At 42.5% G+C, this 17441-nt stretch overlaps 1 protein-coding gene across 12 annotated transcripts in view; it reads left to right on the top strand.

Moving 5' to 3' along the window:
* Positions 1 to 17441, top strand: part of CARMIL3 (capping protein regulator and myosin 1 linker 3) — a 101792-nt gene that overhangs the window by 80875 nt on the left and 3476 nt on the right. Inside the window, exons 28-40 of one of the 12 annotated variants that reach the window (XM_069761791.1) lie at positions 4170 to 4257; positions 6267 to 6389; positions 10680 to 10743; positions 10944 to 11173; positions 11254 to 11351; positions 11433 to 11688; positions 11831 to 11920; positions 12051 to 12114; positions 12377 to 12459; positions 14330 to 14390; positions 14832 to 14921; positions 15426 to 15515; positions 16026 to 16093. In XM_069761791.1, coding sequence (XP_069617892.1) covers positions 4170 to 4257; positions 6267 to 6389; positions 10680 to 10743; positions 10944 to 11173; positions 11254 to 11351; positions 11433 to 11688; positions 11831 to 11920; positions 12051 to 12114; positions 12377 to 12459; positions 14330 to 14390; positions 14832 to 14921; positions 15426 to 15515; positions 16026 to 16090 — 1402 coding nt within the window. In that variant the 3' untranslated portion in view covers positions 16091 to 16093. Of the gene's footprint in view, positions 1 to 4169; positions 4258 to 6266; positions 6390 to 10679; positions 10744 to 10943; positions 11174 to 11253; positions 11352 to 11432; positions 11689 to 11830; positions 11921 to 12050; positions 12115 to 12376; positions 12460 to 14329; positions 14517 to 14831; positions 14922 to 15425; positions 15516 to 16025; positions 16094 to 17441 lie in introns of those variants that run through there. The other 11 variants (XM_069761787.1, XR_011319999.1, XM_069761792.1 and 8 more) reach the window with 11 other exon arrangements.

The following is a 17441-nucleotide window of genomic DNA, read 5'->3' as shown; positions in this document are numbered from 1 at the left end:
GCGCGAGCAGGGGAGAATGATGAGAGTTATAATCAACTGATAGCAGCGACAGCAGACGGTGGCTAATGGGAATATTCATCACCTGCCGCCTGCGCTATAAATAATTAAAAATACGGCGTGGTTCCCCTGTATTTTCTATAACCAGCCAGGCAAAACTGACAGCTGAGGGCTGCAACTCTCAGCTGTCAGTTTCAGCAAGGCTGGTTTTTAAAAAAAAGGGGTCACCACGCTGTTTTTTTAATTTAATTAGCAAGGCTGATTGTCAAAAATGGGGGGACCCCACGCCGTTTTTTAAAATAATGTATTTAAAGGGACACTGTCACCTGAATTTGGAGGGAACAATCTTCAGCCATGGAGGCGGGGTTTTTGGGTGTTTGATTGACCCTTTCCTTACCCGCTGGCTGCATGCTGGCTGCAAAATTGGATTGAAGTTCATTCTCTGTCCTCCGTAGTACATGCCTCCGCAAGGCAAGATTGCCTTGCCCAGGCGTGTACAGTCATGGCCAAAAATTTTGAGAATGAGACAAATATTAATTTTTCCAAAGTCTACTGCTTCATTTTTTCTAATGGCAATTTGCATATACTCCTGAATGTCAGAGTGATCAGCTTAACAGCAATTACTGTACTTGCAAAGTCAATATTTGCCCAGAAAATGAACTTTAACCCCCAAAACACATTTCAACATCATTGCAGTCCTGCCTTAAAAGGAGCAGCTAACATCGTTTTAGTGATTGATCCATTAACACAGGTGTGGGTGTTGATGAGGACAAGGCTGGCGATCAATCAGTCATGATTAAGTAAGAATGACATCACTGGACACTTTAAAAGGAGGCTGGTGCTTGGTATCATTGTTTCTCTTCAGTTAACCATGGTTATCTCTAAAGAAACACGTGCAGCCATCATTGCACTGCACAAAAATGGCCTAACAGGGAAGAGTATCGCAGCTACAAAGATTGCACCTCAGTCAACAATCTATCGCATCATCAAGAACTTCAAGGAGAGAGCTTCCATTGTTGTCAAAAAGGCTCCAGGGCGCCCAAGAAAGACCAGCAAGCGCCAGGACCGGATCTTCAAACTGTTTCAGCTGTGGGATCGGACTACCAGCAGTGCCGAGCTTGCTCAGGAATGGCAGCAGGCTGGTGGGAGTGCTTCTGCACGCACTGTGAGGCGGAGACTCTTTGAGCAAGGCCTGGTTTCAAGGAGGGCAGCAAAGAAGCCACTTCTCTCCAGAAAAACATCAGGGACCGACTGATATTCTGCAAAAGGTACAGGGAGTGGACTGCTGAGGACTGGGGCAAAGTCATTTTCTCTGATGAATCCCCTTTTCGATTGTTTGGGACATCTGGAAAAGAGCTTATTCGGAGAAGAAGAGGTGAGCGATACCACCAGTCTTGTCTCATGCCAACTGTAAAGCATCCTGAAACCATTCATGTGTGGGGTTGCTTCTCAGTCAAGGGAATCGGATCACTCACAATCTTGCCTAAAAACACAGCCATGAATAAAGAATGGTACCAGAATGTCCTCCAAGAGCAACTTCTCCCAACCGTCCAAGAGCAGTTTGGCGCCCAACAGTGCCTTTTCCAGCATGATGGAGCACCTTGCCATAAAGCAAAGGTGATAACTAAATGGCTCATGGAACAAAACATAGAGATTTTGGGTCCATGGCCTGGAAACTCCCCAGATCTTAATCCCATTGAGAACTTGTGGTCAATCATCAAGAGATGGGTGGACAAACAAAAACCAACAAATTCTGGCAAAATGCAAGCATTGATTATGCAAGAATGGACTGCTATCAGTCAGGATTTGGTCCAGAAGTTGATTGAGAGCATGCCAGGGAGAATTGCAGAGGTCTTGAAGAAGAAGGGTCAACACTGCAAATATTGACTTGCTGCATTAACTCATTCTAACTGTCAATATAACCTATTGGTACTCATAATATGATTGCAATTATATTTCTGTATGTGATATAAACATCAGAAAAACACTAATAAAAACCAGAGGGCAGCAGATCATGTGAAAATATAATTTTGGTGTCATTCTCAAAATTTTTGGCCATGACTGTACTATGAAGGACAGAGAATGAACTTCAATCCAATATTGCAGCCAGCATGCAGCCAGCGGGTAAGGAAAGGGTGAATCAAAAACCCAATAACCCCGCCTCCATGGCTGAAGATTGTTCCCTCCAAATTCAGGTGACAGTGTCCCTTTAAATTTAAAAACAAACAGCGTTGGGTCCCCCTTATTTTTCATAAGCAGCCTTGCTTAAGCTGACAGCTGAGGGTTTCAGCCCGCATCTTTGAGTTTTGCCTGGCTGTTTATCAAAAATACAGGAGAACCCACGCCGAATTTTTTATTTATTTATAGCACAGGCACCTGGTGATGAATACTCTTATCACCTGCTCCTGCTCTTCCTGTTATTAGCGGCAGCAGGTGTAGGCTGATGGAAGTAGTAGTCCCATCAGCCACAGCCTGCTCTCATTGTTATCACTTGAGTATAACTCATCATTCTCTACTGCTCGCGCTGGTCGTTGGCAGAGCAGGGGAGAATGATGAGAGCACTAGCTGTACCGCTGGCTCTCAGGCACCGGGACATATCGCACAAATGACATTCAAGTGTGTCATCCGTGTGCACGTGTGAGGGACTTTTTTGGCCCGTGCTTCCGGTAAAAAATGGACATGTCTACGTGTGGGGCACAGGGTCTGTGGAAACACACTGACATCTGCACAGACCAATTCACTTGAATGTGTTTACGTGTGTAAGTGTCTCTGGTACGTGTGAAAACAGTCACCACACGTACTTGACACACTGACTTGTGAAACCGGTCTTAAGGTACCGTTACACTAAACGACTTACCAATGATCACGACCAGCGATACGACCTGGCCGTGATCGTTGGTAAGTCGTTGTGTGGTCGCTGGGGAGCTGTCACACAGACAGCTCTCTCCAGCAACCAACGATCAGGAGAACGACTTCGGCATCGTTGAAACTGTCTTCAACGATGCCGAAGTCCCCGGGTAACCAGGGTAAACATCGGGTTACTAAGCGCAGGGCCGCGCTTAGTAACCCGATATTGACCCTGGTTACCATTGTAAAAGTAAAAAAAAAAAAAAAAGGTACATACTCATATTCCGATGTCTGTCACGTCCCCAGCCGTCAGCTTCCCGCACTGACTGTGTCAGCGCTGGCCGTAAAGCAGAGCACAGCGGTGACGTCACCGCTGTGCTCTGCTTTACGGCCGGCGCTGACAGTCAGTGCAGGGAAGCTGACGGCGGGGAACGTGACAGACATCGGAATGTAAGTATGTACTTTTTTTTTTTTACTTTTACAATGGTAACCTGCCCTGCGCTTAGTAACCCGATGTTTACCCTGGTTACCAGTGAACACATCGCTGGATCGGCGTCACACACGCCGATCCAGTGATGACAGCGGGTGATCAGCGACCAAAAAAAGGTCCTGGTCATTCCCCAGCGACCAACGATCTCCCAGCAGGGGCCTGATCGTTGGTCCCTGTCACACATAACGAGATCGTTAGCGGGATCGTTGCTACGTCACAAAAAGCGTGACGTTGCAACGATATCGTTAATGAAATCGTTATGTGTGAAGGTACCTTTAGGCACATGCTAATTGCCCCCATAAAGGGGAAAATTAATTTCTGATTCCACATACAGCAATCAGGCAATAAGCCACTGTGATAAATCTGGTGCCTTTTCAGACTTTCCATTCTGGTCTTTTTACAGTCTTTATATTAGCCAGGATTAATAGATCTACCCTACTATTGTTAAGTAGACAATGACCTCCTTTTCATTGCAACTTTTAACATAGGTGCTATATTTTCAATAATAAATAGGAGCATTATTACATTTCCACAACATTGCCCAACACCCTAAACAAAAATCCATTTTTACTGCATGTTGTGTCAACAATTCTGGAAAAAAAATGTACCGGTATGTGTAATATGCCATAATTATTCAGGCTCTGTACACACAGTGTTTGTGGTTCATGTACAGTTCATGCAAAATCTCATAAGGTATACCCTGAAAGTAATCCCCCACCTGTTATACTTCACCCATAGACTCTGATGCTACAGAAGCGTATGCCAATAGGTATATAATTCTCAGTACAACTGAAATGGTGTTATGTTGTAAAACGGTGTAAAATTGTCATTCCAGGGCTGCACAACTGTCCCTCATGACACGGCTCAGTAATTCTGTTTTGGAGCAAGTTCTGCAGGAAATGCAAAGAACACATAGAAAGCTGGTAATTATACATAATAGGTGACGGGATGGGACAGAACAGTAGACCACTATATGGAAGCCGATGAAAGGGGTTGTCCGCTACTCTGACAACCCCTTCTATGTTTCACCCAGTAAAGTAATAACACCGATACTCACCTTGGATGCCGGGGCCGTTTCAGACGTCTTGATTTGTCCGAAGGAGGGGACAGTGAAACCAGCGTTGATTGGCCGCAGGGATCACATGACATAATAACGTCATGCGAACCCTGTGAGAGCCAGTGTCGACATTGCTGGAACAGCACCTGCATCGAAGGTGAGTATAGCTGTTACTATTTTACTTGGGGGGAAACATAGGGATTGAGAAGGGGCTGTCTGAGTATTGGACAACCCCTTTAATCATATACGAATCTAAAGGATATCTCTACCATCACAACCAATTTTTTTCTATTTTGTTTCAATGCATTTTAAATGACAAATTAGGCAACTTTCATTGTAGCGCTATAAAGCTTAAGTGGATGATGATAAAAGGCAAAAAACAACAACAAATTCCTGTGTGGTCTGATCCTGCCATCATTCAGTCCCTTACATTCTGCTTATATACTAAATGTATGTCAGTAAGAAGTAGGAGACGGTGCAAAAACTGACTGCAAGATCTGACTGCAGAGTTTGTTTGTAGTCTGTTACCATAGAGACACATATATGGGAGCATATGAGCTGTATACACAAAACGGTATGACATTTTTACCGAAGACCTGAAGTTCTGTCATTTTCCAACTTAGAAACATTGAAAAAGTAAAAGGAACTGGTTGTGAAGATGGACATATGATCTAAACTAACCCCACAGACCAATAGACTGAATCCAAGGCGGCATTACAAGACAAGGACTGTTTAAGACAGGGCAGTACTGAGCATATGTTAGGGTAGATTGGAATCAAAATCCTGCCCATAGTGCTTGTTATCTTTGTTTCATATTCTTTATAGTTTCTCATCTTTACTTAAATCTGTGAACATTTCCTAATACAAATTAGGATTCATTTATTTGTTTATTATCCTTTCCCATCATTATCATGTAATTACAATATTCAGTTCTGTAGAAAAAAATCTTTCCAGGCACACTTTAAAGGGAATCCTTCACCATGTAAGCTGAGAGCAGCATAATATACTGGTTCCAGTGATGTGTCACTTACTAGTCTCCTTAGTGTAGTTTTTGATAAAATCATTGTTTTATCAGCAGGAGATCATCATTAGGCTACTAGTAACCTGCTGCCAGGTAGTCCTCTATATTCATGAGCTCTGTATATCCCCGCCCCCACCACTGATTGGCTGCTTTCTGTATACATTGTACATGAGCAGAAAGCTGCCAATCACTGATGTGGGCGGGGTTACATAGAGCTCAACATTCAGAGAACTGCTAGATCTGCCGCATGTTAAACAGGGATTTTATCAAAATGACAGCAAGCAGTGCAGTAAGTGGCACAGTACTGAAATCAGGATCTCAGCCCCTACATTATGCTGCTCTAAGATGGGGTAGCGGGATCTCTTGACAGAATTCCTTTAAGTATTGAACTTTAATGGACAAAGCACCAAGGCCCACATTAGTAGATGCCAGTTTTTGTCATAATCAATGCATTAAGAAGTTGCTAAGTTTCTCAGCATTTCTCGAGCTTGAAATGTGTCCCGGATAAGTAGGATTTGTCTTCAAGGTATGGCAGTGATCTCTAAGTTTCAGACTGTTTTATTAAACAGAAAGCTAAAAATTTGTGCAAATTTTGGGCCAATCATGGATTTTCTTTTAGAATGTTTTGTCACTGTCTCAAATACACATAATTTATGCAAAAAAATGAGCAAATGATCCTTACTTTTTGGCCAATGTCTATGGTGGTACCATTTTGACAGTGCCACACCGAAAAATAAACCAAGTCCGTGATCTCAGCTGTTAATCCTAAAAAGAGTGCCGTGTATTTGCAGACGTCGCTACAGACATATGTATACTTCTATTTCTTATGTCTCTTTATTTCAAAAATGTGACAGGCCCGACATAGATCTCAACTGCAGGCTCTTATGGAAGAGGAGCAGAGGCTTATGGGATATCTGCCACAGACACCTCCCCGGAATAAGCAGGAAACTCATGAGGGAGAGATGTACTCCAGCATTGTGAGTCACGAGGATTCAGATATGAATTATATGGAATTATTTTTTACTGTGCTCTATTATAAATTTGGAGAATTACCGTAAAATCACCATTCTGTTCTGAATTTTTCTCTCCTATGGGATGGTCAAAGGAAGATGAAAATCTCTAAGCCACCGGTTTGCATACAGTCTATTAAAGAGAGAGAATAAATGCTATGACAACGAGACACAGCTATATTAGATACCTTACAAAAAACTCATTACTCCTCATTTATTGCTTATGATGCACAAGCTATCAGGATTCCGTTTGCATATTAACAACTGGCGTTTAAATAGGACCTGTCACAAACAGTTGAGTTAAATACCTTCTAAAAATCCCTAAGTGCCCCGATTCTGCCACCCTTGTGCTTTGCACTGCATCATGCCATTGCAGAGATATTCACATTTGTTTCTTCCATAGCACATATGTGAAATCTCTGCTTGCAGTCCAATGGGGGGGACAGGGTTCTTCATAATTTTCTCTGGCCACTGGCACGTTCCCTCCTTTCTTCCAGATGCTGCAATCACATCTTGGTAGCGTCTGAAGCTGCTTCTAAACAGTGACAGTGATGCTAGTCACTACTCATGGACAGATCGTGGGGCAGAGAAGTCAGAGGCTCTGGAGTTAGTTTTCTACATGCTCTCTTGGAACTAAGGGGAAAGACAAAGGCTTAAGTCAGGTCACGGTTCGGGGTCAAAATATCAGGAGATAGCAGATCTCAGCAAGAGGACAAGAAAAAGGGATAGTCAGAACACGGTCCAAAGGATCAGGCAGCAGAAGATCAGAGCTCAGCACAACAGAATCAGGCAAACACACACCAGGAAGCACAAACTACATTTGGCAGGGATCAGAGGATTACAGTTCAGTTAAGTAGCTGGGCAATCACCAGAACAGAGAACACCTGGAGAAAAGCCCAGTATCTCCCAAGATTGGACGGCCGAGCTGTCAATCAAAACACCGACAACTCAGCATAACCCAGATTCCATAGGACAGCAAAACACGTCACTCACTGAGCGGAGGAATTGTAACAGGCAGATTCGGGGAGGGGACAAAGCACTTGCCCACAGATCACAATAAGGAAACACGAAGTTGTACTGCTAGCAGAGATTTCACATACTGTGGTCCGGAAGAGGAAGAAACAAATGTGAATATCTCTGCACTGGAGTAATGCAGGGCAAAATGGAATAGAGATGCTGAATCAGGGATTTTTATAACTTTTCAACTTAATATTTTTGAGCAAGTGACAGGTACAACCAATTTACATACAGTATGTACTTATTCTAATCTTCCACTGACTTTACACCTTTAGGACTTTATAAATATTGCTTTCTTTATACATAATAGCAGTAATAATGTTTCCATAGAGGGGAAATTTATGCCTAAAATTTCATTCAGGGGTATACATTTTTTAGTGTCCAATTTCATAAGAATATGACATTAAAAAATATGTTCGATTAGTCTCAATATGTATAGCGGTATGCTTCCCTAAAAATATTGCTTCTTTAGGACTTTTTAGGCGCTTTTCTGGTGGCAGGGTGGTACATTCTGGAGAAACTTAGTTTAATTGTTGTAGTGCAATGCCAAGGAGTCTGATGTATTCATGAGATGCAGAGTGCAGACCCTCAACTCTCCAGCTGCTGAGTTCTGCATGGTACTAGGGAGAATACGTGAAATCAGCAGCAGGGTGGCAGGGGAACTCCTGCATATCATGGATCGGACTCGGGTCTAACAGTGCTCATATGATGCTGCAGTGATTATACTGCTAGTCTCTCAAGAATATACACTTTTTAAACAGAAAATTGACTTTGCTGCAATTAGCTTCATGGACGCCAGCATATCACTCATGATGGGCAGTCTTTAAAAGTTTTGATCATGTCTCCCTTTTCTCTTCTTTTTTTGGACTATACAGAATAAGTCCTTTAAATGTTATTTGATTAATCTCATTCTCCAGCCACCCAGCCCGATTGACAGCTCCTCAGCATCCCTCCTCTATGAAGCTGAGATCTCACACTGCTCAGTACAAGCTGCAACTGTCAGTCAGGCTGGGTGAGTTTAGAATAGATACCGTACATTTGGAGTGATGAACTCTCTCACTCTTTAGATGCACTCAATAAATGATCATTTACAATATCCGCATTACGCATCTATTCTGACATGCATTTTCAAAGTACAGTGGGGCAAAAAAGTATTTAGTCAGTCAGCAATAGTGCAAGTTCCACCACTTAAAAAGATGAGAGGCGTCTGTAATTTACATCATAGGTAGACCTCAACTATGGGAGACAAACTGAGAAAAAAAAATCCAGAAAATCACAGTGTCTGTTTTTATAACATTTTATTTGCATATTATGGTGGAAAATAAGTATTTGGTCAGAAACAAAATTTCATCTCAATACTTTGTAATATATCCTTTGTTGGCAATGACAGAGGTCAAACGTTTTCTGTAAGTCTTCACAAGGTTGCCGCACACTGTTGTTGGTATGTTGGCCCATTCCTCCATGCAGATCTCCTCTAGAGCAGTGATGTTTTTGGCTTTTCGCTTGGCAACACGGACTTTCAACTCCCTCCAAAGGTTTTCTATAGGGTTGAGATCTGGAGACTGGCTAGGCCACTCCAGGACCTTGAAATGCTTCTTACGAAGCCACTCCTTCGTTGCCCTGGCTGTGTGCTTTGGATCATTGTCATGTTGAAAGACCCAGCCACGTTTCATCTTTAATGCCCTTGCTGATGGAAGGAGGTTTGCACTCAAAATCTCACGATACATGGCCCCATTCATTCTTTCATGTACCCGGATCAGTCGTCCTGGCCCCTTTGCAGAGAAACAGCCTCAAAGCATGATGTTTCCACCACCATGCTTTACAGTAGGTATGGTGTTTGATGGATGCAACTCAATATTCTTTTTCCTCCAAACACGACAAGTTGTGTTTCTACCAAACAGTTCCAGTTTGGTTTCATCAGACCATAGGACATTCTCCCAAAACTCCTCTGGATCATCCAAATGCTCTCTAGCAAACTTCAGACGGGCCCGGACATGTACTGGCTTAAGCAGTGGGACACGTCTGGCACTGCAGGATCTGAGTCCATGGTGGCGTAGTGTGTTACTTATGGTAGGCCTTGTTACATTGGTCCCAGCTCTCTGCAGTTCATTCACTAGGTCCCCCCGCGTGGTTCTGGGATTTTTGCTCACCGTTCTTGTGATCATTCTGACCCCAGGGGGTGGGATTTTGCGTGGAGCCCCAGATCGAGGGAGATTATCAGTGGTCTTGTATGTCTTCCATTTTCTAATTATTGCTCCCACTGTTGATTTCTTCACTCCAAGCTGGTTGGCTATTGCAGATTCAGTCTTCCCAGCCTGGTGCAGGGCTACAATTTTTTTTCTGGTATCCTTTGACAGCTCTTTGGTCTTCACCATAGTGGAGTTTGGAGTCAGACTGTTTGAGGGTGTGCACAGGTGTCTTTTTATACTGATAACAAGTTTAAACAGTTGCCATTACTACAGTTAATGAGTGGAGGAAAGAGGAGACTCTTAAAGAAGAAGTTACAGGTCTGTGAGAGCCAGAAATCTTGATTGTTTGTTTCTGACCAAATACTTATTTTCCACCATAATATGCAAATAAAATGTTAAAAAAACAGACAATGTGATTTTCTGGATTTTTTTTTCTCAGTTTGTCTCCCATAGTTGAGGTCTACCTATGATGTAAATTACAGACGCCTCTCATCTTTTTAAGTGGTGGAACTTGCACTATTGCTGACTGACTAAATACTTTTTTGCCCCACTGTATGTACACCAGCCTCCTCAGGTGTAAACGTTCATAATGTATGCAGTTTGTATTGTGAAATCCTGTGACAGATCATCTTCAAATATAAGCCTATGGTTAACACACATCAATATCAAATTTGTGGGGGTTTAGCTCTTGGTCAGGAATTGCGATCCCTTTAATCAGTCAGTTGTTGAAGGTACCATAGTTGGGATGCTACTGATCTGATGCGCTACGGATAGGCAATCAATATGAAAGTCCTGAATACATCACGGGAAATCTTTTTTCCTCTGTGCCCTTGCAGAGCATTACCTAGCGCAGAACATTATCTAGTGCAGAGCATTACTTACGGCAGAGCATTACCAGCAGCAATTTAGTAATGAGAATATGAATCCTTTTGGTGCATGTAAGAATGGTGTAGGGGATATAGGGGTAAAGATAAATATACTACTCCTATGGGCATATGCTAATTTTTATTTTATTCTTGTATTAATAAGCAATATTGTATTCTGTCTACAGGATACCATGGTAATAAAGAAACGTCTTCAAGGCAGGAAAATCCGCCCGGTGTCCGCGTTTATCAGTGAGATCTCTCATATGTACTATTTTCTCAAATTCATGCACAACTTCAACTTATACTTCTTCATTCTGTTTGCTTTGTGGAAAACATCCCTTTACTTTTCTCTTTCTGGCTGACAAAACGTATTAATTAATATATTTTTTTAATATTAATTAATATGGAATTATAATATTAACTAAATCCATATGCCCCTCATTTGGTAGGTGTGAGTGAGCAGGAATTAAGCCCCAAGACCCTAGATTTGGGTTCCCCTGGCTCTCGTGAACTCAGTTCTCCACCCGCGCTCTCCTCATCTGCTAGCAGTCAGCTCTCTCGCTCTCTAAGCGTATCTCTAGAAGGTCTTTCTGAACTACCCACAGAAGGGAGTAAACTGCAGCACCAGACCCGGGACAGGCCGAAACAACAATCACGTAGGGCCCCAGGAGGAGGCAAGGTAAGTATGATGATATACTTACATTCCTTACATTATATAGTCATCACAAGGATACATGACTATTTCTATTTTTTCCTGAGGTTCGAGGTCCAGCATCTGACACAGAACGCCCTGATCCTGCCATAGATGAAGGCTTGGATGAATTTTTCCATCGGACAGTATTAACACAATCCAATAGGTGTGATGAAGTACTTCTCACACATTAATTCTACCTACAAAGTCAAATGTCATGTGACTTAACCCGTCATATGTTTATCAGCGTGTCTTCAGCTCAACAAAGTGATACAGATGCCCCCCCCAAAAGAAGACGTAGGAGCTTGTTCCACTTCCGCAGAAGCCGGACCCCAAAGAGAGAACGTGACAGAGGGAGACCTGTGCCTCCACCGTCCCCTGGTCCTGACCCTTCAGATCACATAAAACTGGAGAGCTTTTCTATTACGAATGGGACACCGGTCAGCAATGGTGCTGAGCTCCACACTATAGGCGTGAGGGGTTTGCCCGGCAGAGGGACGCCAGTAAGTACTTAAAGCTCAATATATCTTTAATCAAGGGAAGACAAAGAGCAGTGAAATAGTATAAATATACCATAAACAGATACATGGACAATAATCAAGAGATCCGTACCATAAAATTATAGATTTCTGTAATTTTTTCTAGTCCCTTGACCACCCACTAGAAGAAGTGCAGCCTGCAAGAGTACGAGGAGTTCCCCTTCCTGGAATGGATGGAGTCCGTCTATGGAAAGAGGTATGTAGTGGGTTAGTAATGGACGAGGTCCTAAGAAAAGAAGCCAATGCTATTGTTGCCATGTACTAATAGCACTCATTATAATATAGTCTATCGATGGTGAACTGAACGTTGTGGACCTTGATTTCAGATGGAATCAGCAGGAGGAACTAACTGTGTTCCTGATGACAGGAGGCGCTCCTCTGGGGATGGGGGTAAGTATTTAACTATTCCCATCTTATCCATCCCTTCTTTTTTCTAAATCTTACATTCCACATGTTACATTCCATATCTCTGACTTCTTTCTCAGTACCATAAGCAGCTCAATCCATGCTGGCTCTTTGTCTTTTTTCTGGTACTACTCCCAATTTCCCCCCACTTTGTGTGCTTTCTATGTGTTTCGGCTCGTCCCTCCTATTCCCTACACCTTCCTGTCCCTTCTCTCTCTGTCTCTCGCTCTCTCTCTCTGTCTCTCAGAGGAGGGTGCTACGTTTGAGGACAGACAGCCTTGTTTCTCCAACGGAGACAGAAACAATCAGAAGAATTTATCAAGAGAAGAGGTAATAACACTATTCTTAGCATTTACGAGCCAGGCTGAACAGGGAATTCCATAGTACCAGTTAGAATGTGTATGGACATAGGAACACAGAAATAAGGGAGTATATGTATTTGTTAATGTATATATTGTATATACAGTCCTCAACTGCAACACCAAGCAGGAAAAGCAATAGACGTATATAAACCACAGGATGGATAGAAATGTTAATGATATGTACATGATGTAAAAATGGAAACAAAATTTTTAAATCTTGATTTATTTAGTATTGATATGAGCACCATGTACAGAAATACAGGCACTTATACACCTTGGCATGTTATTATGTTACTATTAGTTGTCTGAGGAATCAAGATCCGCTGCTTGCAGCTGCTTTTGCAATTGCTGACCAATTATGTCCTATATGTGTTCAATGGGTATCGCGGCGGTAACTCGCATGCCCTACTCACCGTGGTCACCGCACAGCTTTTCGTCCTGTCAGGCCATCTGGCTGAGTTTGCCTCTTGCAGCACTCCTCAACACTGCTGCAACTACATGTTGTTTCCATTTTGCTTTAGGGGGCATGGCCAGCTTCTGTGGGAATTTAACTCTGCTGTGTCCTGCAGAGATTAGGTACCCTGGTCTATGCCGTGCCAGCCGGGTTTATATTAGGCAGCTCCAACCACCATTCCTTGTCCGAACATTGGTTCCTCGCCTACTAGCACCTGTTTATGCATATCTCTGTATTTTGCCTCCCGTTATCGACCCGGCCTGTTTACCTGCTCTGTTGACTTTTCCATTCCTGACTCCGGCTTTGTAATGTGAACCCATGCTGCCTGCCCCAACTACGCTTCTGTCTCGCCCTTCTGTGCCTTGTACCCGCTTAATAACACCAGTCAATCTCCCAGAATTACGCTGTGTGTTGCCATAATGAATGGTACCTGGAAACCTCTAGACTTCATTCCAGATACACTAAAAGCTTGGCATTACATTGATTTAGTTATAGAAACAGTGGTACGATCAATTCTTAAAAGTGTCCCAGGAGCTGTTTTTCAACACGAGGCCACATTTGCTTCATGCTACTGTGAGCAGTCTGCATGACTTAATGTGTTACCGTGGCCTGTACAGCCTCTGGAGTTATCTCTCATCAACCACATCTGGGATGTCATTCGTTTAAATTGCAAAGGGAGCTGCAAGCAGCGGATCTTGATGATTTATGTGCCCACGTGCATTCCGTGCATTAGAACATTCCTAAAACAACCATTAATAATCTAATTGATAGCAGCTAAGGTGTGTAAGTGCAGATATTTCTGCGTGTGATGATCATCGAGATGTTTTGAAAATATTCCCATTTTTGCATCATTTACATATCACTAACGTATATCGATCCTGTGATTTCCATAATTACATGACTTGTTATTGCAATGCAGCAAATTAAACTTGTTACCGTTGTTATGGCAGATGTCGATAATTGATTTGTCTAGTTTGTATGCTGGATGTTGGATTTTAGTGACTTTAGTTATGGTGGAGCATGGCGTTATATGCATAGTACAATAACTCATATTTCTTCAGGAAATTTAGTGAGGAGAAAGAAAGAGTTGAACGGATAGATTAGTTAAGCCAAATGTAGAACGCCATGTGCAACTAAGCTGTAGATGTAGGGTCCAATTCCAGTTCAATATAAAGACAAGACTAGCAAAATAATGTTGGCACCAATGGTTCTGCATCTCCCCAGTGTTCATAAACTAAATATTCTCCAACATAGTGACAAGCTGATCTATAGGATATGTTTTTTCTATGACCTTTTATCATAAATCAATGTGTCCTGGAATAACAGGGTAATATAGACTGTTTACATCCAATTTACTACTCCTTCCCCTCCCTTGTTTTTCCAGGGGGGTCTTACTGATTCCTGCCCCCCTTCTGCAGAGCTACGGCCAGTTGCTGCCCCACGAGGTAGGAAAGTGTCTTGTGGGGGGGGACACGGCGAGACCGAATATTCAGAAGAGACAAGGAAGGAGATCCCAGTGCCCAAACCTCGAATCAGAGAACCTGGGAAAGAGGCGGCCCCCCCAGTGGGAGGTGGGAACTGCCCAGTACTCACTGCACCCACTGCACAGCATACACTGCACCCTCTCACTCACCATGAACCCAAGAGTCTATATTTTTCTAGCTGCATCTGTTTTCGCTTTCATTTCAGTTTATAACTGCACGCTTTGTTCTTTCTGACGTTCCTGATGTTTATTTCTCCATTCCGCATGTGTTTTTAATCCTAATGTTCTCAAACCATTCAGTTTATACTGTTTGCCGTCAATATTCATTCCTCGGGTCCTTCCTGCCCCTTCTCTCTATTCTCCTTAGTTAAATAACTGAACGCTCCTATTTCTCTGTCACCAGATGGTGCACCCCCGATCCGGCGGCCTCCTCTTAAGCCACAACGCTCTCGAAGAATGCAGTCATGCGACTCAGCTGAGCCAACAAACTCTGGTGAGAGTTACTCTTACCATACTGTAACTATCATACTTGAAATGTCCATTCTGCACCCACACACTGCCATACAATAGCAACCATAAAGTGTTGAGCTCAGTGTATCCATACTTACAGTGGTATTCCCATCTTAGACATTAATGGCATACCATTTCTGATACATAAGGTCCCCAATCATGGGACCTGCACCTATCTCCAAGAGAGGGATTCCCTATTCCATCCGGTGACGCTTACTCACGTGGTCAGCTTTTTTTGTAAATCTCATATTAGTAAATGGACAGAGCCGTATACATTCACTGGCATCTCTCCATTCATTCTCCATTGGAGTAAGCAAATGGCATCCACCTGAAATGATGTGTTGGGGGTTTTGTAATCCTTATTTTAGGGATAGATGAGGGCCCTAAAATAAGAACCTGGAGCCATCAGACACTTATTGCATATCCGGAAGATAAAGAGTTCCTGCTTATAAACAGCGGTCTAGTCATTAGTTGTTTTGTATTCTAGTGGCTGGCACCAATTTGACATTTCAAACAAATGAACAAAAAATGCCTCAGACAGGTGATGCCTTGCACCGTGGAATGCGCCACACGGCTGGTAAGTTAACACACCATAGTCTACAGAATAAAGAGCACCGCCTTATCTGCACACCATATATGTGCATTGGATAGATGGTAATGTTTTTGATGAAGAAAGTCATTATAAAAATTACTTAGAAAAGGTATGATGTCCTTATCATTTATAATGACGATATACAACTCTGCCACAAAACAAATAACACGTGCAAAGCTACTGTATATTAGACAGTGGCATAGTGATCCACTTTAGACTATTCAGCCCTATTCACATGAGATTGCATAATTCCATGTTATGGATCAATGCGCTGCACTGTGAGATAAGAGCGGCTCCGGCATATCTGAAAACAGGACATTGGTGCTATACTAATAGTTCCATTATATTAGTAACTCGATTAAATGGATGTTTGCTGAACATTTCAAAAAAATAACTAGAATGTGGTCAATCCCTTTAAGCAAGATGTACAGTTCTTGAATTGATGCAATTTTCAAAACAGAGGAGGCAATGTCAAGTCTGACCTTCATTTTTCAGATCGAGTCAAACTTCACGACGTCCCCCTGCTTTGGAGAACATTTGGCTTTACTGAAAGCAGCTGAAATGTAATCGCGTAATGCAATTTTAGGTTAAAGGGGTTATCCAGGACTATATATTTTCATTTACTATATATCTAAGAACTAACAGGAAGGTAGTTACTAATTACCTGCAAGTTGTGCCCAATGCTGATCTCTGCCGGCACGGAGCGGTCACATACGTCATGTTGACAGAACAGCGGCTTCTCTTCCGCTCTTCTCTGTTAACGGGGCATGACTGCCAACATCATGCTGATTTACAGCCAGCTCCCCGCTGCCTAACTGTGGGAAGTCAGCTGTCAATCGGCATGATGTTGTCAGTCACACCCCATGGACAGAGCAGCCCTGAAGAGGAAGAGCTGCTCTGTTTACTTGTCATCATGACCACTCTGAGCCGGTGCCAGGTTTAACAGACAAGTAGAACCAATAAAATTCCTCATGGGCAATGCAATGATCCCTTGATACATTAACATTAACCCCTTAATCCCAGCTGAAAGCGCAGCGATCTGACCCTATAACATGATGCCCCCCCCCCCCTCGGGGGGCAATGTTATAAAGTAAAAAAAAATATTCACATGTGTAAAAAAAAAAAATTACAAAATAAAGAAACAAAATATATATATTGTTCCCATAAATTATCTAAATAATATTATATAAATTATCTAAATAAAAGGAAAAAAAAAAGAAATTCATGAATAGCTGGTTTTTGGTCATACTGCCTCACAAAAATCGAAATAAAAAGCGATCAAAAAATGTCACGTCCCCTATAATGGTACCAATAAAAACGTCAACTCGTCCCGCAAAAAATAAGACCTCACGTGACTCTGTGGACCAAAATATGGACAAATTATAGCTCTCAAAATGTGGTAACGCAAAAAAATATTTTTTGCAATAAAAAGCGTCTTTTAGTGTCTGACAGCTGCCAATCATAAAAATCCGCTAAAAAAACGCTATAAAAGTAAATCAAACCCCCCTTCATCATCCCCTTAGTTAGGGAAAAATAAAAAAAAATAAAAAAATGTATTTATTTCCATTTTCCCATTAGGGTTAGGGCTAGGATTAGGGTTGGGGCTAGGGTTGGGGCTACAGTTGGGGCTATGGTTGGGGCTAGGGTTAGGGTTTGGGTTGGGGCTAGGGTTAGGGTTGGGGCTAGGGTTAGGATTACATTTACGGTTGGGATTAGGGTTAGGGGTGTGTCAGGGTTAGGGGTGTGGTTAGGGTTATGGTTGGGATTAGGGTTAAGGGTGTGTTGGAGTTAGGAGTGTGGTTAGGGTTGGGGTTAGGGGTGTGGTTGGGATTAGGGGTGTGTTTGGGTTAGGTTTTCAGTTGGAATTGGGGGTTTCCACTGTTTAGGCACATCAGGGGCTCTCCAAACGCG

The sequence above is a fragment of the Ranitomeya imitator genome, chromosome 1 (genome assembly GCF_032444005.1).
Source record: "Ranitomeya imitator isolate aRanImi1 chromosome 1, aRanImi1.pri, whole genome shotgun sequence".
Taxonomy (NCBI): domain Eukaryota; kingdom Metazoa; phylum Chordata; class Amphibia; order Anura; family Dendrobatidae; genus Ranitomeya; species Ranitomeya imitator.
The sequence above is the reverse complement of the archived record's forward strand: the minus strand, read 5'-3'. Positions and strand labels throughout refer to the sequence as shown.